General features: G+C 41.8%; 1 protein-coding gene across 4 annotated transcripts in view; it reads right to left on the bottom strand.

Annotated features, from left to right (window-relative positions):
- myo16 (myosin XVI) overlaps nucleotides 1–24,399 on the bottom strand; it is an 878,535-nt gene that overhangs the window by 393,062 nt on the left and 461,074 nt on the right. For all 4 annotated transcript variants that reach the window (XM_068034136.1, XM_068034135.1, XM_068034137.1 and 1 more), the window contains one exon: nucleotides 3,322–3,449. In XM_068034136.1, the coding sequence (XP_067890237.1) occupies nucleotides 3,322–3,449 (128 nt within the window). The remainder of the gene's footprint in view (nucleotides 1–3,321; nucleotides 3,450–24,399) is intronic.

The following is a 24,399-nucleotide window of genomic DNA, read 5'->3' as shown; positions in this document are numbered from 1 at the left end:
CAGCAGCCTTCATCAACAGGAAGGGCTTCCACTCCCTCAATGTACAGTTGGTGCATGACCACCATAAATGGATCCTGCAGGTCTGCACACGCTTCCCAGGAAGTTGCCAGGATGCCTACATTTTGAGGCATCCCAGGTGCCAAAACTTTTCTGCCCTCCCTCCTGCCTTCAGGGATGGATCCTTGGAGACAAGGGCTACTCACTGAGGACATGGCTATGACGCTTGTAAGGAGCCCATACACAGATGCAGTGGAGAGATACAATGCCTGCCACGGGACAATGCAAGTTACCATGGAGCAGGCCATTGGTCTCCTGAAGATAAGATTCAGGTGCCTTGATTGGTCCAGTGGAGCCCTTCAGAACACCCCAGCGAGAGTCTCCTGCATTGTCATGGTCTGTTGTGTGCTTCACAACCTGTCCTTGCAGAGGGAGGAGCCAATGAGCAACAAGGAAAGTGAGGAGTGGACTGCATCTTCAGATGATGAGTATGTGGGCATAAAGATAGGTAAGTCAGACTAAATGAAGGACCCTAGGGGCGTCATGAGAGTGGTCATGAAAGACACGCAAGGGAAGCTTGCAGTGTGCTTCTACTTTCGCGTTTCATTTGTTCCTTAATGCCCCTTGTACCTTCACCAATATAGACCTGACCTTATGCAGCGATGTTGTTGCCTTCCTTCCTTAAGGATGCATTGGCTCATTGAACATTCATGCAGAGCAGATCTGGTGAGGCTCCAGAGTTGACCCCTCACAGCATCTTTGATCATCTCCAGGCTGGGATGCAGCGAAGGGCCAATCCCTTGATGGAAAAGAAAGGAAGGGAATCTATGCCTAGCAGCAAAGATTTATTGACATTCAGAATGGAGACTGCCATTTGCATCAGAAACAAACGCTGCAGTACTGCTCTCTTTTGGTAGCGATGGTGGAGGAACTGGTGACACTGGCAGAGTAGCCAAGGGGCCTCCAGCTGCAGGATGCAGCCGCTCCTGCTCCATAGCAAGGCAGATTTTTGCCTCCCCTCTGACCTGACAGGACAGAGGACCTGGTAACTCTAGGTCCCCTGTCCCGCCTCTTCCTGGCAGCCTTTAGGAGCACCTAGAAGAAGGCATCAGGGAAGTGAAGGACCACATGAGGGTCTCTTCTCAGCCATTTCTAAATATTGACTATGACCTCCTCCTCTTCCAGGACTTCCAAATGCAGAATTCACTGTTATACTCCCGAAAACCAGTTGTTGAAAGATGAAACTGGAGCCAATCTTTATTCAGTCTTACATATTTTTACAGAATAAAGATTACAAGCATATAGCTCCTTCCTTAAACCATTCAGCTATCTCAGTAAATGTCTCTTTATATGTGCTCAACAAAGATCACAATTAACACCCTCCACCTGCACATAATAAAACTCAATTGATATACAATTAACACACTGCAGGCCTGGCAGCCATTTTAAAATGTCCTCAGCAATTGCCGAGGCATCACCTGACACCATGCGCCCTGCTTCTGGGCCCCACCCTGACCACGCAATTGGGTGGGGGTTACGGCTCATGAGGCTTAATTGACTGGCCGCCGCTTAAACACATGCAGCCGGCTGCTCTTACCCCTTGCACCCTGTTCGGTGCTGACAGCGGGATCGGCATCTCTCTATTAAAATTCGGACCACATCTTCAACAGTGGAGCACTCACGCAGTACTGCACTGCAGTGAGAGTCAAGATAATGTGCTCATGTCTCTAGAGTGAGATTTGAACCCACAATCTTTAAATAATAGGAAGTAAGGGTATTGATGTGAAAGCAGGCTGTCTCAACAAACAGACTCTCAATCCCCACCGAGACTTATCAGACAAGCTGCCTAGAATGGTACATTGGGGAAGTGACAGCTAGAGGTCAGATAACAAATCAGGGAAGTTCTATTCACACAAGAATTAGAAATGTTTTGATGACTTTATATACTTACAGTTTCACTGTTACCTTAATTAGTTCATAGGCAAATATGCCAAAGCTAGTTTAATTCGAGCACAGGCATTGGTGCAGCTCTCAGCTTTGGCAAAGGTTAAAAATAGTAAGCACATTGGAAACTACTACTACATGATACCCAATAGTACCTGTGCCACCACTGTTGGTTCTGAGGCTGTTCTGGTACTATCTGACTGCTCGTCTCATATCAAATCCAGGACCAGACAAAATTCCTTTAAGCTCAACATCAGCAAAAAGTCATTGTCCTTGGTTTGTGCCATCGCCTATATGTGCCCATCAACCTTCCTTTCAGGCACAACCAGATGGTGTGCAACCAAAGAATTCTGTTCAATCTGGACTTGCCTTTGTTACGTCATAACTACTCATGACCAAAACTATATTTTTCTAATTTTGGTACATTGCCCTCATGGGTATCTACCTATCTCCCTGCACTCCTTGACTTCTTTACTCTTTTCCTTGGCAACATCCCCTTCTCCACCATTCACAACTTTCAATTAATCAGGAACCCTGTTCTCTCACACTAAAATCCCATACATCTTTGTTTATGCTAAGCTTCACTGCCTCCCAATTTAATGGCCATGGGGCCATTCCAAACATCTCAATTGTCATGCTCCACCTTATCATAGAAATTTTCTCCAGCTCTTTATCGCACATCAAACCCAGCACTCTGCCAACTCTAGAATTACCATTCATCCCTCACTCCCTACACTACGCTATTGGGTACCAAGCTGACAGCCACTTCTACTCAGGAACCTTCTTTATTAATAGATCTTTGCCACTCTACCTCTTTCCCTTTCTTCAATACCCTCCTAAATCCTTACCTCTTCAATTAATCCCTTCATTCACCCTCTGCCTTTAATCATTCCCTCTCACTGCTCAGTTTTCTTTCCCCTTAAAACATTCTGATTTCCTCCTAGGTGAAGGATGCTAAATAAATGCAAGTTTTTATTGCAATTAATAATGCAGCTTATTTTTGTGAGGTCAGAGAGGCTTGGTAGCTTAAAGCGACTCAAAGTAGCAAACAGGAGAAAATTCAAATATTAAAAAAACAGAAAGTGCTGGAAATAATCAGCAGGTCAGGTAGCATTTGTGGAAAGAGAAGCAGAGTTAATGTTTCAGGTCTGTGATAGGTCACAGTCACTGATCTGAAACGTTAACTCTGTTTCTCTCTCCACAGATGCTGCTTGACCTGCTAACTATTTCCAGCACTTTCTGTTTTTATTTCAGATTTCCAGCACCTGCAGTATTTTGCTTTTAAAATTCAAATAGATATATTTTTTTCTAAAAGAGGTTCTCAGTGTATTGACTGAATCAAAAGGCTATTAATCATAAGTAAGGAAGTGTTAACTGTACCTTAGGATGAAGCACTGTGACCTTTGCTCCTGCATCATAATGTGATAGGCTCTTTCAGTGCAGGAAAATATGTGGGGTGGGAGAGAGGAGCACAACTTCCCTGTATTACTCAGGTAAAGCTGAGTGATCTGCAAAATAAATTGTACATATCATTCAGAATTCTGCACTCATGTTTCCATCCCAGGGAAATATTACAATACACGCCTCTGTTGGAAAAATAATAAAATGATAATTACAACTAACATGTGCTCTATGTAACTCTAGAGAAACAGTAGCCTCTTCATAGTGAGGGTAGGTAGGCACAGTTCAATCAAAAGTACTTGAAAGAGAAGAATTTCCTCATATAGCAAAATCAAAAATGAGAAGCACGTTAATGATTGTGCAGAGAAAATCTTTTGACAATACAAGATTTTATCGACTGTTTTTTCTCACCACTAACACAAAAGACTGCTCCCGTAGTCAAGCAATTTTGCTTCCCATGATCCAAAGCATGGGATGGGGGAGAATTTTAATCCAACTCTCCTGATGGGAATGAGATGGTGGAGCCTTTGAAATGGAGCGTTTTGTTACTGACCTATTCCTGCTGGGCACCATTTTAAACTGCTCACTCTGATTGGCTGAAGAACTCGCTGGAAGCAGGCAGGAGCCTCAAACATTTATGCAAATCAGAATGCCATGACGTTATAATATGATCCTGACTGCATTTTAATCTGAGCATGAGCTAAAAGTCAAACTGGCCTTCTAGGGTGAAATATAAAATAATCATAGTCCACCATGTCAAATACTTTTTAGAAGTAATTGGATCTTCTGGTAGAATGTACACTGCACTGTGATGCAGTGTTGTGATGCAATTTTTAACCAAGCTTAATTTCCACCTGGGCTATGGTGTTCTAGCAGGGGAAGAAAATACTGAGAGAAGAGCAGAGCTGTTGGTACCAATTGTGTATCTGTGCACATACATTGCAAAAACTACCTTCACCTCTGCTGCACCCATTGACACACATTCCTAGCTCAGGGAACTTCAGTTTCAGGTTAGAATTGCTTCATTGATTAATTTTACAGCACTAATTCATCACTATTAGTACAGTTTCAATTTAAAAGATGGATGGTAAATAAAACCAAATAACATTACATCTTATCCATATTCAACAGACCACCCTGATTATCATTGTCTCTTAATCTAGCTAATGAAACTTCAGCTGTAACTAAGAAAGTTATTTCTTGTAAGACTTGTGACAAAGTTACTCTTGCTCCTCATTACTGGCACGTTTCAAATGTTCAGCACTTGCTTTGGCACCTGAATGCTTCCTTTCAGAGAGGCTTTCTTACCACCTTTTCAAATTGTATACCTACACCTCTTTGCAAAGCCACAATACAAGAACCCTTCCAACTTATCACCTCAAAGAGGGGAAAATATATATGTATGCAATCCATATGTCAGCACATGCCTGTGGGGAAGAATCATGCTCAGGTGGTCTCTAGCAGATGAAGAAATAAAGAATACATTATACAAAATAGGACAAAATATATCAAAATATTCACATAAAAGTAAGGGACAAACAGTAAAAGCAAGAGATTGAAAATTATTTTTGAAGCATTAATTTGTATGAGCAAAATGAGCACTGACAGACACGGATATGAGATGATCCATACAATATTTCAAGGAGTATCATTTCACTGTATTTATTCTATCTGACTAAGCCCATTGGATAGATCCTGTTAGGCTTATTCCGTTTCAGATTAAACTATGGAGTAATGCACTGGAACATTTACTGGGAATGTAAACATATAGGTGAGTACGACTGATTTGCAGTGTATATTATCTTCCAATTGAAATTACTGGACAGAATCCTGTGCAGGCCCTGAGTCTGGTACACTCCCATCTGTGCTTGAATTCCCAGTGTATGCTTATCTCACGTAACATTCTATGCAGAATTAATCGTAAAAGCAACCCTTTGTTTATTACGAGTTTCACAAGTCACACACCACAGTAGGTACAGCTTCTGCTAGGTTGCGCAACATGCCCGGTATCAGCCAAACCAGTTCAAAAGCAATTTCAAGCAGATGTTACATCCAGTGTAAATTGAGTTTCCATGATTATTTGCACTGGAAAACAGCCCTGCCCACAAAACTGGCCACACCTGCAGAAAGAATTAATCAGCATGGCGAGTTTCTGCCAACTGTGCCTGTTCGTGGTCCTGAGAGGAGGCTCTAAAAATTCAGCATTTTGGGGGCAAAAAATGACTAATAGGAACCTTCTAAAAGTTTTTTAGTATTTTATATTTATTAAAAAAACTGACTGGTGTACACAAATGAAATGAGTAAATGGTTCAATATATTTTTTAAAGTCTGTGACGGAAATCCCACACGCCAAATGGAAAATATTAATTCCTTCGTATAGGACTTTGCCTGAGACCTTTTTACTGGACATTATTATAAATAACTTTTAAAAAGCAGAACAGAACAGCTAAAGATGGCCACATACAATTTGCACATGAGAAGCCAAAGGCCAGCTGGGAGACAGAGGTGATTCCGCAGTCTAGCCAGAACAATGGGGGTGCTCTCTGATTAAATTAGCTGGAAAGGTTTTGTCAAAATTGATTGCCAAAAGCCATCGACACCCATTGACTTTGAAAGAGCCAACCCCGCCACCCCCACCAAGCATGTCCGAACAGCCTTGAATTTCAAAGATCATTCCAGAAACTTCTGTTTCTAACAAAGAGGTGGTCACATGACATGATTGCCTGTGTAACCCTGAGAGTTTGTGAATTGTGCCTCAGAAAGCAGACAGTATCTGAACTCCAAAGAAGAAAATCTCTCTCTCTCTCTCCCTGTCTAGCAAAGTCCCAGGGGAACCTCGGCTGCAGCTAAACCTCAAATCTACAGATCCACACAGTCAGCAAAAGAGGATGGATAAAGCCTTTCTTCAGCCTTCTGGAACCAGAGAAGCAAGCTCGAATTGTGCACGTGGCCCAACTAAGACTTCAAGACTTCAATTTCAGCAAGGACACTGGGACTACACTTCCGTATTTAAATTCCATTTTTCATTAATTCCAACCTCCCAACTCTGTTTCTTCCCCTCTGTATCTATTTGTGTGTGGGTGTATGTGTGTGTCTCTTGTACGAATGTGAGCGTGGATGCACCACGTATTTTGGTAATTTTAACCGGTTTAGAGTGATAAGGTTAATAAACCTTATTTATAAACCTTATCTTGTTTAAACTCAAGAAAATCTATCTGATTGGTTCATTTGCAATTATAATTAGAGGAACAGGAGCAAGTGCTCACTGAGTTGGTAAGTTAAATCACTGTGTTAAAATAATAAACCCTGTTGCGGTCAAACCAGAGAAGGGCAAAAGGGGAGCCTAAGACCCCTTCCTCACCTGGTTGTAACAAGTCATTTTCAGTTATTTAAAATCAGGTTACTCACAAGTGGTGAACTAGATTAAAACTGCTTATTATTTGTGACAAACCTATTCTCAGTTGTATTAATAAAACTGCACCATGTTATCACTCTTAAATACATCAAGGAATACTTTTTAATGCAAGAGAATAAAAATATTCAATTATGTTCCAAAATGCTACCCAATTGCATTGGTTCAGGGAAGAGTTTATGTTTGTGTATATGCAAATAATTTTGAGCAAAAACTGAATGATAACTTCACTTTTGAAAACCAACGTAATTTCAAACACAGTTTGCGCCCGGATTGCCAATTGTGCCCAAAGCGGAAACTCTACCCCAGCAAAACCCACATAACTGCTGTGTAAAGGTTCAATACAAGAAGTGGCTGACAGGTTCTTGATTTATATCAACGATTTCCTTCTAACAGCGTTACTTCACACGTTAACACTGATGGATGGTCAATCACTGCTAAATAACCAGAAATAAAAGTGTTGAGAAGAATAAACTAAAATTCACGCTGGTTATTCACTCAACAACCTCACTTTAAACAAAAAATAAAGACAAATAAAAAGAGTGAAGACAAATAATAAAAAAGATAAATAAAAAGGATGAAGAAATGAAAAGCAGAGGAAAGTTATATAAAAACGAAGAAAAAAGATACATAAAGGAGAATAATTAAGACATTCAAATAAAGGTAGAAGAAATACAAAACAAAGATTAACGACTTAGAAACAAACTAAAGACATAAAAATAAAATGGGAAACTTGGCTGGCTCTCATGGAGATTGGCACTGAATGTTTGAACAAACCCTCTTGCCTTTTCATAAATACATGGCCCCATTTTGAGGGGCTACACTTTTAAGGTGATACTGGATGAGGCTAATATCCAATCATCCTAATTACAGCTAGAATTAATCAAGATCATATGTCAATAAAAACATAATTCTTGCTCAAACACCCATTGTTCTTCTTAACCATTTCCCTGTACCAATCTAAAATAAATTCTGCTCAATAATATTAAAGCATAATAATAAAAGGCACCTATATCCATAATTTCCAGTCTAAATACTTCTGAAAGTCGAGACATTTATTTAATCTGTCGCTGCACATCAGACAGGATCAACAGGTTAACAGAGAATGAAAGATGTCCAAATGTGAACAAAATAAAGGTAACCATCGATCTGGTCACAGGTGAGGTCCCAGAGGACTGGAGAATAGCCAATGTTGTTCCTTTGTTTAAGAAGGGTAGCAAGGATAATCCAGGAAATTATAGGCCAGTGAGTCTTACATCAGTGGTAGGGAAACTATTAGAGAGGATTCTTCGGGACAGGATTTACTCCCATTTGGAAACAAATGAACTTATTAGCGAGAGGCAGCATGGTTTTGTGAAGGAGAGGTCGTGTCTCACTAATTTGACTGAGTTTTTTGAGGATGTGACAAAGATGATTGATGAAGGAAGGGCAGTGGATGTTATCTACATGGACTTCAGTAAAGCCTTTGACAAGGTCCCTCATGGCAGACTGGTGCAAAAGGTGAAGTCACACGGGATCAGAAGTGAGCTAGCATGATGGATACAGAACTGGCTCGGTCATAGAAGACAGAGGGTATCAGTGGAAAGGTGTTTTTCTGAATGGAGGGATGTGCCTAGTGGTGTTCCGCAGGGATCAGTGCTGGGACCTTTGCTGTTTGTAGTATATATAAATGATTTGGAGGAAAATGTGGCTGGTCTGATTAGTAAGTTTGCGGACGACACAAAGATTGGTTGAGTTGCGGGTCATGATGAGGATTGTCAGAGGATACAGCAGGATATAGATAGGTTGGAGACTTGGGCGGAGAAATGGCAGATGGAGTTTAATCCGGGCAAATGTGAGGTAAAGCATTTTGGAAGGGCTAATGCAGGTGGGAGGTATACAGTAAATGGCAGAACCCTTAGGAGTATTGACAGGCAGAGAGATCTGGGCGTACAGGTCCACAGGTCACTGAAAGTGGCAACGCAGGTGGATAAGGTAGTTAAGAAGGCATACGGCATGCTTGCCTTCATCGGTCGGGGCATAGAGTATAAAAATTGGCAAGTCATGTTGCAGCTGTACAGAACCTTAGTTAGGCCACACTTAGAATATTGCGTGCAATTCTGGTCGTCACACTACCAGAAGGACTTGGAGGCTTTGGAGAGGGTACAGAAGAGGTTTACCAGGATGTTGCCTGATCTGGAGGGCATTAGCTATGAGGAGAGGTTGGAAAAACCCGGATTGTTTTCACTGGAACGACGGAGGTGGAAGGGCGACATGAAAGGTTTACAAAGTTATGAGCGGCATGGACAGAGTGGATAGTCAGAAGCTTTTTCCCAGGGTGGAAGAGTCAGTTACTAGGGGACATAGGTTTAAGGTGTGAGGGGCAAGGTTTAGAGGGGATGTGCGAGGCAAGTGCTTTACACAGAGGGTGGTGAGTGCCTGGAACTTGTTGCCGGGGGCGGTGGTGGAAGCAGATACGATAGCGACGTTTAAGAGACATCTTGACAAATACATGAATAGGAAGGGAATAGAGGGATACGGGCCCCGGAAGTGCAGAAGGTTTTAGTTTAGGCAGGCATCATGATTGGCGCAGGCCTGGAGGGCCGAATGGCCTGTTCCTGTGCTGTATTGTTCTTTGTTCTTGTTCTTTGATCTCTGACTGCTTTCTAAATGCTGGCCTTAAAAATCTATCTGTGGATTGTTGGATATAAATCTTTTTCAACAGACATTTGATACTATAAATTGGTGCAAGTTGAGAGTTCACTAAGGGATATTAGTGCTTTATAATACAGACAACCTACACTGGCTCAAGAGTAAAAGACTTCCAGCTGGAGGTCAATAAATCCTTAATGGTCAGGAGAGCTTGACAAGAAGAATAGAATGCTTTAAACAGTAAATTGGAAAATGTTTAATGTGCTTGGAACTGTGGACTGAAAATGGCACTGGTACTTCTCTTTTTGGTACAGCTTACTGTCTAACTGGGAAAATCTATATTTTAATACACTAAAAAGTTCTGATTGCATGATATTAAATGAACTTTTTAAAACTAGTTGACTCTCAGACACAGATAAGGATGCATTTTGATCAGCTTAAACTGTGTTTACCCGACAAAGATTAATCTTGTGGTATCTCATGTAAAGGGGCATTTATTCACGGCCAGGGAGGGAAACAACTGAAATGTTTTCAACAGGATCCCTTCACAATGGATTTTCTTGTAACAACAATTTCAACAACAATTGGGCCATCTCACTGGCTGTTTAGCAAATAAATGAAAATACTTCTTTACAAACACAGGCTGGAATTTTATGCCTCCCAAAAGAGCAGGCTGGTGGTGGGGCGGGGGGCGCAAAATGGATTGAAAGGCTCTGGGGGCCCTTCCTGACCCCCTCCCACCCCATTGCAAATTTACGCAGGGCGGCGATGGCGAGAAATCGCCCACCCGCCCCAGGCCAATAAAGGCCCTTAAGTGGCCAATTAACTGGCACTTCAGGGCCTCCGCCTGCTGCCACGGGTATTTCATCCTTGGCTGTCGGGCAGCTGAGGTCTCAAAAAGCCCGCCTGATGAAACTAAGTGGCCTTCTGGTGGGCTGCGGGAGCCCTCCTGATCGAGCACCCTGTGCCCCATGGAGGGCTGCCCCCGAAGCCCCAACCGCCCCCAACTCACAACACTCTCCCTGTGGCCTCTAACAGACCCCCCTTGCCTTGCCAGGGCCCCACCAATTGCCCCGGCGAGGCCTTAAAAACTTACCCTTTTTCTGCAGCCGTCTTTCATCTTCATCCTGAAGTTGGGTGTAGTCCCAGCAGTAGCCACCACTCCTGGTGGCGCTGCCTGGACAAAGAGCTGCCGGCCCGCTGTTTGGCCGGCAGCTCCATTAGGTGGAACTTCCTGCCTCAATGAGGTAGAAGTCTCACCCAAGACCAATTAAGGGCCTGGGCATCATAAAATCTGGTCTGGATCCCTAGGCCCGGTGTTGGCAGGCTCGCCACTGACTTGTCGGCCAGTGGATGGGCCACCCCCAACTCACCCCCCGCCGGCCAATGAAGATTTCCAGCCACAGAGTCCCTTAAAGCAGGTAAGTTTTAACATACTTTAGTTTCCATCCATGCCAAGTGCTGCCACATTCTTGCAGAGAATTGAATTCATTGGATTTCGGAGAGAACATATCTCGCTTTTTGAATGCGAGAAGAACCATTACTTCAATCTACATTCATTTGTTCAAACTGATAACTGGTACTCCATATATATGTATATATATATACATATATATTTATATATATATAGATTATATAGATAGGGAGATAGATAGATATAAATAGATAGAGATAGAGAGAGAAAGAGATAGATAGAGAGAGAGATAGAGAAAGAGATAGATACAGAGAGAGATACAGGATACGGCTATAGAGAAACCAATGCCAAAATTTGCTGAAGATACCAAAATGGAAACAGTGACATGGAATTCAGGAGAACCTAGACAGTTTTCGGCTGATAGGTGGAGTTTCCACTCATTTGTGTCGGATTTTTTGGCGCAACTTGCCTGAAATTGGCACAACCAGCTCAAAAGATCATGGAATTATAAGTTCGACACCATTCAGGACAAAGCAGCTCACTTGATTGGAACCCCATTCACCACCTTCAACATTCTCTTCCTTCACCACCAAAGCACAGTGGCAGCAGCATGTACCATCTACAAGATGCACTGCAGCAACTCACCAAGGCTCCTTAGACAGCACCTTCCAAACCCATGATCTCTACCACCTAGAAGGACAAGGGCAGCAGATGCATGGGAACACCACCACATGCAAGTTCCCCTCCAAGCCACAAACCATCCTGACGTGGACCTATATTGCCATTCCTTCACAGTCGTTGGATCAGAATCCTGGTAGTCCCTTCCTAACAGCACTGTTGGTGAACCTACATCCAAGGACTATATAGCAGTTCAAGAAGAAGCTCACCACCACCTTCTCAAGGGCAATAAGGGATGGGCAATAAATGCTGGCTTAGCCAGCGACTCCCACATCCCATGAAAGAAAAAAAAAATTGCGTTCAGGGCAAGTCAACTTTCTGTTATCTTTGCTGCCAGTTTAAAAAATGTTGCACTAGGAATAGGATCTGCCCAAAAAACTGGCCACACCCCCAGATCGAATTAATCACAATTGGAAGCTTCCATTAATTGCACTCGAACGTAAGCCTTCAAGGAGCTCTGAAAATTAAGTTGGATGTTTTGGTTTCAAGGACATTAATCGGCACGTTTTAAAAGGCTTTGTTTTTTTAAATTACTAAGGAACAGAGACGCCTGTGCCCCAATTTAACTAGAAAATAGCTCTGCACATTTTTTTTAAAAGCCATTTTCATAAATTCAAAATCAAATTACTCACAGTTGGTGGACTGACACTGTGATTAAAAATGTGTATTTTTTGTGATAAAGTCATTTTTGGTTTTATTACCAAGTTACTACTCTCAGATATATTAAGGAATATTTTTAAAGCAATTTTTTTTTTTAAAATTACACTTTCAAACAATGCCCGATACTGGGGAAGGATATCACCAGGACTTTGTCAGAGTTTTTGGTGAGGCACAAGAGAGGTGTAAAAATAAGAGGGTAATAATAGTAGGGAATTTCAACTTCCCCAATTTGAACTGGGATAGTCTTAGTATAAAAGACTTAAAGGGGGCGGAATTCTTAAAGTGCATCCAGGAGAGCTTTTTGAGCCAACACGTAGAAAGTCCGACAAGAGAAGGGGCGTTACTGGACCTAATCTTAGGGATGAATCTGGACAAGTGGTAGAAGTATCAGTGGGGGAGCATTTCCGGGATGGTGACCATAACTCTAAGATTTCAGGTAGTTATGGAAAAGGACAAAGAGGGACCAGAAATAAAGGTACTAAATTGGGGGAAGGCCGATTTCAATATGATAAAACAGGATCTGGCCAAAGTGGACTGGGAGCAGCTACTTTTAGGAAAGTCTTCATCAGACCAGTGGGAGTCATTCAAAAAGGAAAAAGTGAGAGTTCAGGGCCAACATGTTCCCGTAAAGGTGAAGGGTAGGACCAACAAATCCAGGGAACCCTGGATGTCAAGGGATATAGAAGATTGGATAAGGAAAAAAAGAAGGTTCAGAGGGCCAAAAACAGTGGAGGCCCGAGAGGAATATAGAAAGTGCAGGGGGTTACTGAAAAAAGTAATTAGGAGACCGAAGAGGGGGATGAAAAAACACAGACAGGCAAGATAAAGGAAAATCCCAAGGCGTTTTATAAGCATATTAAGGGCAAGAAGATAACCAGGGAAAGAGTAGGGCCCTTCAGGGACTAAAGTGGCAGTCTGTGTGTTGAGCTGGAAGACGTAGGTGAGGTTTTAAGTGATTACTTCTCATCTGTGTTCACTATGGAGAAGGATGATGTAGATGTAGAGATCAGGGAGGGAGATTGTGATATACTTGAACAAATTATCATTGAAAGGGAGGAGGTATTAGCGGTTTTAGCGGGCTTAAAGTGGATAAATCCCCAGGCCCAGATGAGATGTATCCCAGGCTGCTATGTGAGGCAAGGGAGGAGATAGCAGGGGCTCTGACACAAATTTTCAAATCCTCTCTGGCCACAGGAGAGGTGCCAGAGGACTGGAGGACAGTGAATGTGGTACCATTATTCAAGAAGGGTAGTAGGGATAAAACAGGTAATTACAGGCCAGCGAGTCTAACATACGTGGTAGGAAAACTATTGGAAAAAATTCTGAGGGACAGGATTAATCTCCACTGGGAGAGGCAGGGATTAATCAAGGATAGTCAGCATGGCTTTATCAAGGGGAGATCATGTCGAACACATTTTGCTGAATTTTTCGAGGAGGTGACTAGACGTGTAGATGAGGGTAAAGCAGTTGATGTAGTCTACATGGACTTCAGTAAGGCTTTCGATAAGTTCCCACACGGGAGATTGGTTAAGAAGGTAAGAGCCCATGGGATCCAGGGCAATTTGGTAAATTGGATCCAAAATTGGCTTAGTGACAGGAGGCAGAGGGTGATGGTCGAGGGTTGCTTTTACGATTGGAAGCCTGTGACCAGTGATGTACCGCAGGGATCAGTGCTGGGACCCTTGCTGTTTGTAGTGTACATTAATGATTTAGACATGAATATAGGAGGTATGATCAGTAAGTACGCAGACGACACGAAAATTAGTGGTGTCGTGAATAGTGAGGTGGAAAGCCTTAGATTACAGGACGATATAGATGGGCTGGTAAGATGGACAGAGCAGTGACAAATGGAATTTAATCCTGAGAAGTGTGAGGTGATGCATTTTGAGAGGACTAACAGGGCAAGGGAATATACAATGGATGGTAGAACCCTAGGAAGTAAAGAGGGTCAGGGGGACCTTGGTGTACTTGTCCATAGATCACTGAAGGCAGCAGCATAGGTAAATAAGGTGATTAGGAAGGCATATGGGATACTTGCCTTTATTAGCCAAGGCATAGAATATAAGAGCAGGGAGGTTATGATGGAGCTGTATAAAACCCAAATTAGGCCACAGCTGGAGTACTGTGTGCAGTTCTGGCCACTACACTATAGGAAGGATGTGATTGTACTGGAGAGGGTGCAGAGGAGATTCAACAGGATGTTGCCTGGGCTGGAGCATTTCAACTATGAAGAGAGACTGCATAGGCTAGGGTTGTTTTCCTTAGAACAGAGAAGGCTGAGGGGGGACCTGATTGATGTATACAAAATTATGAGGGGCATAGATAGGGTAGATAGGAAGAAACTTTTTCCCTTAGCAGAGGTGTCAATAACCAGGGGGCATAGATTTAAGGCAAGGAGGAGGAGGTTTAGAGGGAATTTGAGGAATTATTTTTCACCCAGAGGGTGGTTAGAATCTGGAACGCACTTCCTGATGGGGTAGTAGAGGCAGGAACCCTCACAACATTTAAGAAGTATTTAGATGAGCACTTGAAATGCCATAGCATACAAGGCTACAGGCCAAGTGCTGGAAAATGGGATTAGAATGCTTGATGGCCGGCATGGACACGATGGGCCAAAGGGCCTGTTTCTGTGCTGCATAAGTCTATGACTCTATGACTGTATGACCTATTGCATAACTATATAAACAGACAGACAAGAATGCTGGAAGCTAGATAAATGGACAAGCTGCTGCTGTCAATCAAATCAGCCAGTTTACTGAACAGAGAATTTTTTTTTAAAGGAAGACAGTTCAGAGTCACAGAAACAGGTCTTAAAGCAAGTTCTTAAAGCAAGTTTTAAAGCAAAACAACAGCAGTAAGATGGATACCAATTTTCCAGTATGAACTGAAAAGCCTTAGATATCCTATCTGAGTTCCAACAGAGAATGCAGTTATGCTTCACAGACCAAACAATTACAGAACCAGAAAAACAGGCTGTAAAAATAATGATAGCAATTGGAAATGAGAGATTTCACAGAATCAATACCTGAGGTATATCCGAGGAGGACCAGAAAGATTCCACAAATATATGGAAAGTGCTGGATGATCAGCTCCAATTGAGAGTGAGTTTTTGAATTCACTGCCTGGAATTGATGTCCTACAGGCAACAACCACAGGAATCAATAGACAAGTTCATCAGCAGATGACGTGGTAAGGGCATCAAATGTGATTTCTCAGAAATGAGATGTCAGGGCAATTAATGGAGCTGGTAATTGTATCATCACCCATTGAAGTGTTTCAGAAGAACCTCTTGGAGAAAAAGGTCACAGTATTGATGCACTGCTGGAAGATGGCAGGAAGGACAAAGCCATTATAGCTGGTCAACAACACCTGCAAGCACTAGGAGCAGCCAACAGCATCAGCAGCATAACCAGGTTGAAAAGAGCAAGCAAGCTGTGTGGTAAGTGTGATTGGTCCCACTCACCGCGAAGTTGTCCTGCATTTCGAGACCTGTGAAAGGTGTGTAGTGTAAAAGGACACTGAGGCTGCCTACGCAGGAATTATAGCTCCAAAGACGCAGCCAAAAATAATAGTTAGACACAGGCAAACAGATGGCAAGGCAACAGCAGCGAGGAAAGCGCCAGAGACCTGCATAAATGCAGGCCACGAGGTCCACGGCGAAACAGACTAAAGCCAAGACTCAAAGATGAGTAATTCTCAGTCAGAAGATGAACAAGCATTCCACATTGTGAACCTGACACATTGTGTTGATGAAGTCAAACAACTGGAAGCTTTCACATGATCTTCATATTAATACTTTTCTTAAACAGAGAAGTTACGTGTGCTATCACCAGCAACAAGAGCAGCTATTCGTTCCTGAAGTAATTACTTTGACCCTGCTACAGGATCTAACATCAGTAGGGTTGAAACACAAATAACGAGACAACAAATGATCAATGGTTCACAGATGTTTATTCACACGCAGTACTGTTTTATTGTTACCAATAACTTGAAAAGGAGCATGGCAAGAAATCTGCCAAGATGCAAACCTTAACAATTGTCTTTTTTTAATGTCCTATTGAACGATTTTGGTTTCAGCTGTGGTGCAATTGGTAGTGCCCTCACCTGAGCCAGTAGGTTGTGGGTTCAAGTCCCACTCCAGAGACCTGAGCACATAATCTAGGCTGACACTCCAGTACTGAGGGAGTGCTGCACTGTCAGAGGTGCCATCCTTCGATAAGACATGAAACTGATGCCCTGTCTGCTGTCTCTGGTGGACATAAAAGATCCCATGACACTTTCGAAAAAGATCAGGGAACCTTTCCAGATGTCCTAGCAAATACTTATCCCCCAACTAACATCAGATGATCTGGTTATTATCTGTCTATTTGCTGTTTGTGGGACCTTGCTGTGTACAAATTGCTGCTGTGTTTCCTACATTACAACAGTGGCTACATTTCAAAAGTACTTTATTGGCTGGAAAGCAGTTTGGGATGTTCTGAAGTTCCAGTTTATACCTCCAAGGGGACAAGAACTCTACTTGCTAGAAAAAGCAGCCATGGACAACTAAAGAGGTAAGTGACAACATAAGACTAATAGAAAAAGGATACAAAATTGTAAAAGAATAGCGCAGATCCTGGCAAGTGGGAAAGATACAAAGAACAAAGTGTAACAAAACAGATAGTAAGAGTTACAATATAAAGTATGAAAAGTCTGAAAAGAAACTCGCAAGTGATATCAAAATCAACCCATTTTTTTACAATTACATTAGATAAAAGAGGTGGTCAGGAGCAATGTGGACCCATTGAAAACTGATAACAGTGATATCGTCAATGAAAATAAAGAAATAACAGGCATGCAGAATAATTACTTTGCACAAGAATCCAGACATCCATGGAAATTAATATTGAATCAGTGTCAGGGACTCACCAAAATTAATGCAAGCAAAATAACTGATAAAGAAAATAATGGTACTAACGATCATTACATCTCCAGCACAAATGGTCTCCACCCAGGCTTTTAAAGGAAATAGGTGAGAACAATGCAGATGCCCTAACTGTAATCTTCCAAAGTTCTCTCAATTTGAGATTAGAAAATTGTGCATGTCACTCTGTTATTTAAGAAAGGTGAGAGAGGGAAACCAGGGAATTATAGACCAGTTGGTCCAACATTTGTTATTGGGAAATTACTAGAATCTACAATTTAGGATAGGGTGACTAAACACTTTGCAAATTTTCAGCTGATCAAAGACAGCAAGCATGGATTTGTAAAGGATAGGTCATGCCGAACAAATCTGATGAAACTTTTTGAACTGATGACTAAAGTACTGAACCGGGGAATGTCTATGGATGTTATTAATATGGACTTCCAGAAGGCATTTGACCAAGTCCCTTATCACAGATTGCTAGCTAAAGTTGAAGCTCATGGAATTGAAGGCAAATTATTGACCAGGGTAGGAAAATGGTTGAGCAACAGGGGACAGAAAGTAGGGATAATGGGCAGGTACTCTAATTGGCAGAATGTGACTAGTGATGTCCCACAAGGATCTCAGTTGAGGCCTCAACAATTCACCATATTTATTAATGACTTAGATGATGGGATGGAAAGCCACATATTCAAATTTGCCAATGACACAAAGGTAGATAGCATTGTAAGCAGTGTAGGATGGAAGCGTAACATTACAAAGAGATGTTAATAGGTTAAGTGAATGAGCAAAATAGTGGTAAATAGTTTTCAATGTAGGCAAATGTGAGGTCTTACACTTTGGACCTAAAATGAATAGAACAGGGGTATTTTCTAAATGGTGAAAAGCTAGAAAAAATGGAGGTCCAAAGAGACTTGTGGTCCAGGTACATAGATCATTAAAATGTTACGAACAGGGACAGAAAATAATCAAAAAGGCTCATGGAATGCTAGCCTTTATATCAAGAGGACTAGAATACAAAGGGGCAGAAGTCATGCTGCAGCTGTACAAAGCCCTATTTAGACCATACCTGAAGTACTGTGAGCAGTTCTGGACACCACACCTTAGGAATGGATATAATGGCCTTTGAGCGAGTGCAGCATCGATTTACCTGAATGATATCTGGACTCCAAGGGTTAAGTTTCAAGGAGAGATTGCACAAATAAGAGTTGTATTCCCTGAAATTTAGAAAGTTAAGGGGTGATTATATCAAAGATTTCAAGGTATTACCAGGAACAGATAGGATAGATAGACACTATTTCAACTGGTTGGGAAGTCGAGGACAAGGGGCATATTCTAATAATTGGAGCCCGAACCTTCAGGGGTGAAGTTTGGAAACACCTCTACCTGCAAAGGGTGTGGATCTTTCTTCTGCAAATGGCAATTAATGCTCTATCAATTGTTACTTTTAAAACTGTTAACCAAATCTATTAAGGGATATACGGCAAAGGCAGGTATAGAGAGTTAGGTTACAGATCAACCATGATCTCATTGAATGGCAGAACAGGCGCAAGGGGTTAAATGGCCGGCTCCTGTTCCTATGTCCTGTCAAAGCCATGAAAGGCGCTATATAAGTGCAAGTCTTTCTTTTCTTTCACATTTATTTCCACAACATATTTTAAGATGATTCATCAAACTCAAAAGGATTAAAATTAAATTGTACACCTGCCATAAGCATTTGGTGAATCCATAAAGAAACTGGTTTAGCCATTCAGAGTGATTTGACACCCCATATGAATGTAAACACAAGACAGTTTCATTCCATGCAAAGTATATACTTAAAAGGGAATGTCAGCAGTTAGCTGAAATTTTAACAGACAGTGCAAGACAACTTTGATTTCCAAAGGAGGCATATTTTGCCAATGTTGAAACTTTTGCTGTTAAAGTTCTACAGACGTGCTTTTATAGTTTCAGACTTGAAGTTGCATATCTTTCTCATGTAATGGGGAGCATCCATTTTGGCCTTTGCGCACTGAAGCATAAACATGTTTCTTTGACTCAAGTTAATTGTGTTTTGTCATCAGTACCTCAGGTAATTTTAAAAAGTTCATCATAGCCGAAGGCACAAAAGCAGCAAAGATAGAAATAACTTGCTTTCATGCCATCCCTTTCAAGTTATTGGGATACAAGCTGAACCACTTTGCTAAAGATGCTCAGATAAGCCAGGACATTACGATGAGTGATGTTATATGATTAGAATCCATTGCAGGTGATCCTCTGGCCAAAATTAGATAGATAGGAATCGAACCAGGCGACTGCAGTCCCACCCAGCTGGACGATAGTGGAGAGACATTGGAGGAGGATGGTGTAGTCAATTGTGCCAGGTTGAAAAGGATGGCGAGAATTAGTTTACCTTCGTCACAGTCACATAGAATATTATTTGTGTCTTGATGAGAGTTGGATAGCTCTTTTTCAGCTGGCACTGACATTATGGGCTGAATGGCTTCCTTCCGTGCTGTAAATCTTTCTATGTTTCTATGTTTAAAATGCCTCTGGTTACATAATGGGAGAAGAACGTGATACGAATGCACCTGATACAAGACCAGAAAAACTTCCAGGTAACAGTCTTACAACAGCGCCATCTGGTGACAGGCTGAAGTATATCCATGCATTTTGTGTCAGAAATTCCAACGACTGAATCAGCCCCAGTGATGTGTTATCCTATGAAAAACTGGTACATTAATCAGTAATAAACTGTGAACTGTGAGGTACTGCAGGATTTCTTAGGAGTAATAAAGTTTGCTAGTTTTTTCCCTCTTTCAGCCTGCTGGCTATGAATGTTACACAGAGTGGTCAGCTAAGAGAACCAGTAATTCACCGAAGTTCCGAAGAAAGGTCACTGACCCGAAACGTTAACTCTGCTTCTCTTTTCACAGATGCTGCCAGACCTGCTGAGTGATTCCAGCATTTCTCGTTTTTATTTCAGTAATTCACCTCTCCCCTACTTAAGCAGGTGTGAACTACAATTAGAAAACAGTTAAGGATCTGAACTAACACCAGGAGGACAAAGCTAGGTACGTAATCAACAAAATTGCTGCAGAATTGGTGTTCTCCATTGTGGCGTGAAAGAAACTAGTTTTGCTGCCTGGGCACTGTCCCCCTGCTGCAAGGATTTAGGGAGAGAAGGCACAAAATAGGCAACACTGGGAAGTCACCACTGTCCTGGGCACTGCTCAGTCATGTGCAGGGGCCTGACAGTGCACAGCTGAAGGTAGTTTTATCATTAGAATCTCAAAGGTGGAACACTGTAGCCAGGCAGAATAGAAACCTGTGTTGACCGCAGCAAGTGTTTTTGTCAGTAGGGTTTTAACCCCTTGTGTTTTATTTGTCAAATAAACAGACAGTGACAGGCTTTCTTGTAGGTTTAAAACATTAGATTAACTGTTCATTGAGCAATATTCATTCCCAAAATGTTCATAACCACACACACAGGCACAAGGATAGATAGACAGATAGACAGACAGACAGGAAAAGGATAAATAGATTGAAGTGAGGTAGGCGTTTGGAGTTCATAATAAACTGTTGAATCTTCTCGGAGGACAATTTTTATATTAACGTTTCAGGCCTGGGTTGTTTGTAGATTTTTCTGGAGGCGGTGATCACTTTCAGTACTCTGTTGTAACAAGTAGAATTCACAGTGGTGCTCCTCCTTAGGTTTTTGCAGAACCTCCTACAGCTCTTGGCTGGACAGGCTTTTGTGATGTTGTTCTGATTCTCTCCCTCTCTTTCCAGAGATCTACCTTTTAAGGCTAAAATCTCTCGCATGTTAACTTTGTTAGGAGACGTAGAGCCCCCTCCCTGCCGTGACCAACAATGGACGAGGATGTGGCTACTTCATACCTTACTTGTTTCAGAAGAACCCATTCAATTCAAAAATGTCTCTTGATGGGTTCAGAATGGGTGTAATTGACACCTTTTACCTTGGAATGTATCCGTTTGTCCTTAACAGACAGTAAAACAGTTTCAATATACAGGGCCAGGCTGTTTGACCTTTGCTGGTCATTTTACAGCACATTGTCCACTTTTATTTAAAGGAAAAGTCAATTTTTATAACTTCAGTTTGGGTTTTATATTTTCATTGTGGCACTTCACATGAGTGTGACACTTTTGTTATTGTTTTCCCTCTTCTATTACATGCCATCTTGTCTTGCAAGCAAATACATATTCCTAAAATATATTAAAATTCTTTCTTAGCCTCCTCACTAATTTACTTTCAAATAGCCAACACACTCAACTCCGGCCCTCCACTCATCAAAATTCCCCATGAATAGTTCCCTTGACTCTGCTATGATGTCCCTGTATCCCCACTAAGTCTCTCACCATCTTCCATCCCTAGCAGATTCCCTGGTGGAGTCCCATCTGCAGTTTCTTGAACTGGAGGCTCAAACCCAAACACATGATGTACATTAGATCTTGACATTGATTGCTAGATTTGGCTCAACCACATGAACTTTTACTGTGCTTCATTCTCCTTGGCCAAAATTACCTACTAGACCAGGATCATCCTATAGGACATTGGATAATATCCTCCAAAAGGCACACCTCCTCAAAACTTGAGCTTCTTCCCACTCAACTCTTGATTAATTAACTCTGTGCTCTCAATATAATTTCATTTTCTGAATGATCCCTTTCTTCAGGCACCATCTCTCTCCTTTTCAAACTTCTTTCATTACCTTCCACCCCCAACAATCCAACTTTAACGTACTGGTCCTCTCTACCTCCAAGTTCCCTTTTCTCTCTGAGGCTCTCAAATGCATTATTGCCTCCTAGCTCTCTGAAAACTCCATTTAGATCCACCCAATCTAGTTTCTGCTCTCAGCGTACCAAGGCAACACCACTGAAAGTAAAGACTGACAGCCTCTGTGACTGTGAAAGTAGTGAGTCACTCTTCCTTGTCCTCCTCGACCTCTCTGCAGAATTCTATTCCTAAGACGATGCTATCCTCCTCTTATCACCTCTACTCATTTGTGTAGCTCTATTGGACTGTGCTCACGTGGTTCAATTCCTACCTACCCAAACCCAGACAGTGCACCTGAACAACAGTTTCTCCTCTTGCTCATAACACCAGCTCTATCTCTGCATCGTCTTGCCCCACCTCTTGACTACCTCTGTGATGTCAGAGTGCCTGTCCACTGTCTAGTCAACAACAACCTTTTTATTAATATAGCATAATTAACATAATAGAATGTCCCAAGGTGCTTCGCAGGGGCATTATAAAACAAAATGTGACACCAAGCCACATAAGGTGTTATTAGGGCAAATGACTAAAAGCTTGGTCAAAGAGGTAGATTTTCAAGTGTATTCTAAAGGAGAAAAGTGAGTTGGAGAGGTTTAAGGTGGGAAATCCGGCACTTCGGTCCGAGGAAACTGAAGGAATGGCCACCAATGGTGAAGTGATTAAAATTGGGGATGCTCAAGAGGCCAGAATTCAGAGTGCAGAGATCTTGGAAGGTTGTGTGGCTGAAGGGGGTTATAGAGATAAAAGAGGACGAGACCATGGAGGGATTTGAAAACAAGGATGAAAATTTTAAAATTGAGGAGTTGCATAACCGAGAGCCAATGTAGGTCATTGAGCATAGGGCTGACGGGTGAGTGAGATTCAGGACAAGTTAGAACTTAGGCAGTAGAGTTTTTGATGCCCTCAAGCTTATGGAGGGGAGAATGTGGGAAGCCAGCTAGGAGTACATTGGAATAGTCAATACTAGAAGTAACAAAGGCATGGATGAGAGTTTCAGTGCATATATGCTAGGGCAGGAATGGAGTTGAGCAATATAACAGAGGTGGAAATAGGTGGTCCGAGTGATGGCATTGATATGTGGTTGGAAGTTCATCTCAAGGTGAAATATGATACCAAGGTTGCAAACAGTTTGGTTCAGCCTCAGACAGTTTCCAAGGAGAGGGATGGAGCTGGTGGCTAGAGAGCAGGGTTTATGGTGGGGACCAAGGATAATGGCTTCAGTCTTCCCAGCATTTAATTGGAGGAAATTTCCGCTCATCCCTTCCTGGATGTCAGACAAACAGTCTGTCAATTTAGAGTTTAACACATGGAGGTTTGCCAATCCTGTCTAAACTTGTCTAAGTCTGACAATTTAGTCATGGATGATTCACAACTTCCTTCAACTGAACATTGGAATCGTCAAGGTTGTTAGGGTATCCACAATAAAGTACACTCTCTTGCTCTTTCCTCATATGGCCACTTGGTCAGATGATGTGAAACCTTGGCATCTTTCTTGATCCAAAGATAAGCATCAATCCCCGCATAAGAAAATAAGAAATAAGAGCAGAAGTAGGCCATTGGGCCCCTCAGGCCTGCTTCGCCATTCAATAAGATCATGGCTGATCTGATTGTGCCCTTAACTCCACTTTCCTGCTTGCCCTCGCCACCCCATAACCCTTTACTCCTTTGTAAATCATCCTATCTATTATCAAGTGATATGGTTATGTGATCTTTATTGCACTAGACTAGCAACTCGTGTGTGAGTTCAAATTTCACCATAGCAAGTTGCCAACTTCTTCACTCAGAGGGTTGTGAATCTTGGGAATTCTCTGCCCCAGAGGACTCTGGATGCTTATTCAATGTGTCTATTCAAGATTGAGATCAATAGATTATTGAGCATTAAGGGAAACAAAGGATATGGGGATAGGACAAGAAAGTGGAATTGATGTAGAGTTCAGCCATAATTTTAATGAATGGCGGTGCAGGCTCGGTGGGCCTTCGGGCCTACTCCTGTTCATTTTTCTTATCGCTGCTAACACTGCTGTTCATGCATAGCATTACACTGTGTAATTTCTGAGCTATCATGATTATAAGTAATCTATTATTTAACTAAATGATAAACAGAGGTTTGAAGTTCTTGTTATGAAGTAGATGTTACACATTAACACTTCACACACCAGAATTTGTTTTTATCAGAGCATTTATCAGGAACTCTGGCTTGGAATCAATGGATCATATACTAAAATGAATGGGCAGAAAATCATGCAGAGTGTGTTGAACTCGGTCCTGAAGAACCAATATATATTCTAGTCAGGGAATGCTCTATTCTAAGTGCACTAATTCAAAATACATACTCCTATATGTAGATGAAATATTGTTTTGACTATTTTGATTTTAAATTAGGATTTGGACATGTTGATGTGTCTCATGAATGTGTCACTGAATGGAAAAGATGTTAATTTAAAAGGATTAAAAGCTTCTGATACTATAATGTTCAGAAATAAGGCTTAATGCATCTTTTTTTGTAGTCTACACTGTCTATAATTTCACAATAAAGGTCACTGATTTAATTGGAACTTTTATGCATAGGGACAAAGAAAAAT

Source organism: Heterodontus francisci, chromosome 6 (genome assembly GCF_036365525.1).
Source record: "Heterodontus francisci isolate sHetFra1 chromosome 6, sHetFra1.hap1, whole genome shotgun sequence".
Lineage (NCBI taxonomy): Eukaryota > Metazoa > Chordata > Chondrichthyes > Heterodontiformes > Heterodontidae > Heterodontus > Heterodontus francisci.
The sequence above is the reverse complement of the archived record's forward strand: the minus strand, read 5'-3'. Positions and strand labels throughout refer to the sequence as shown.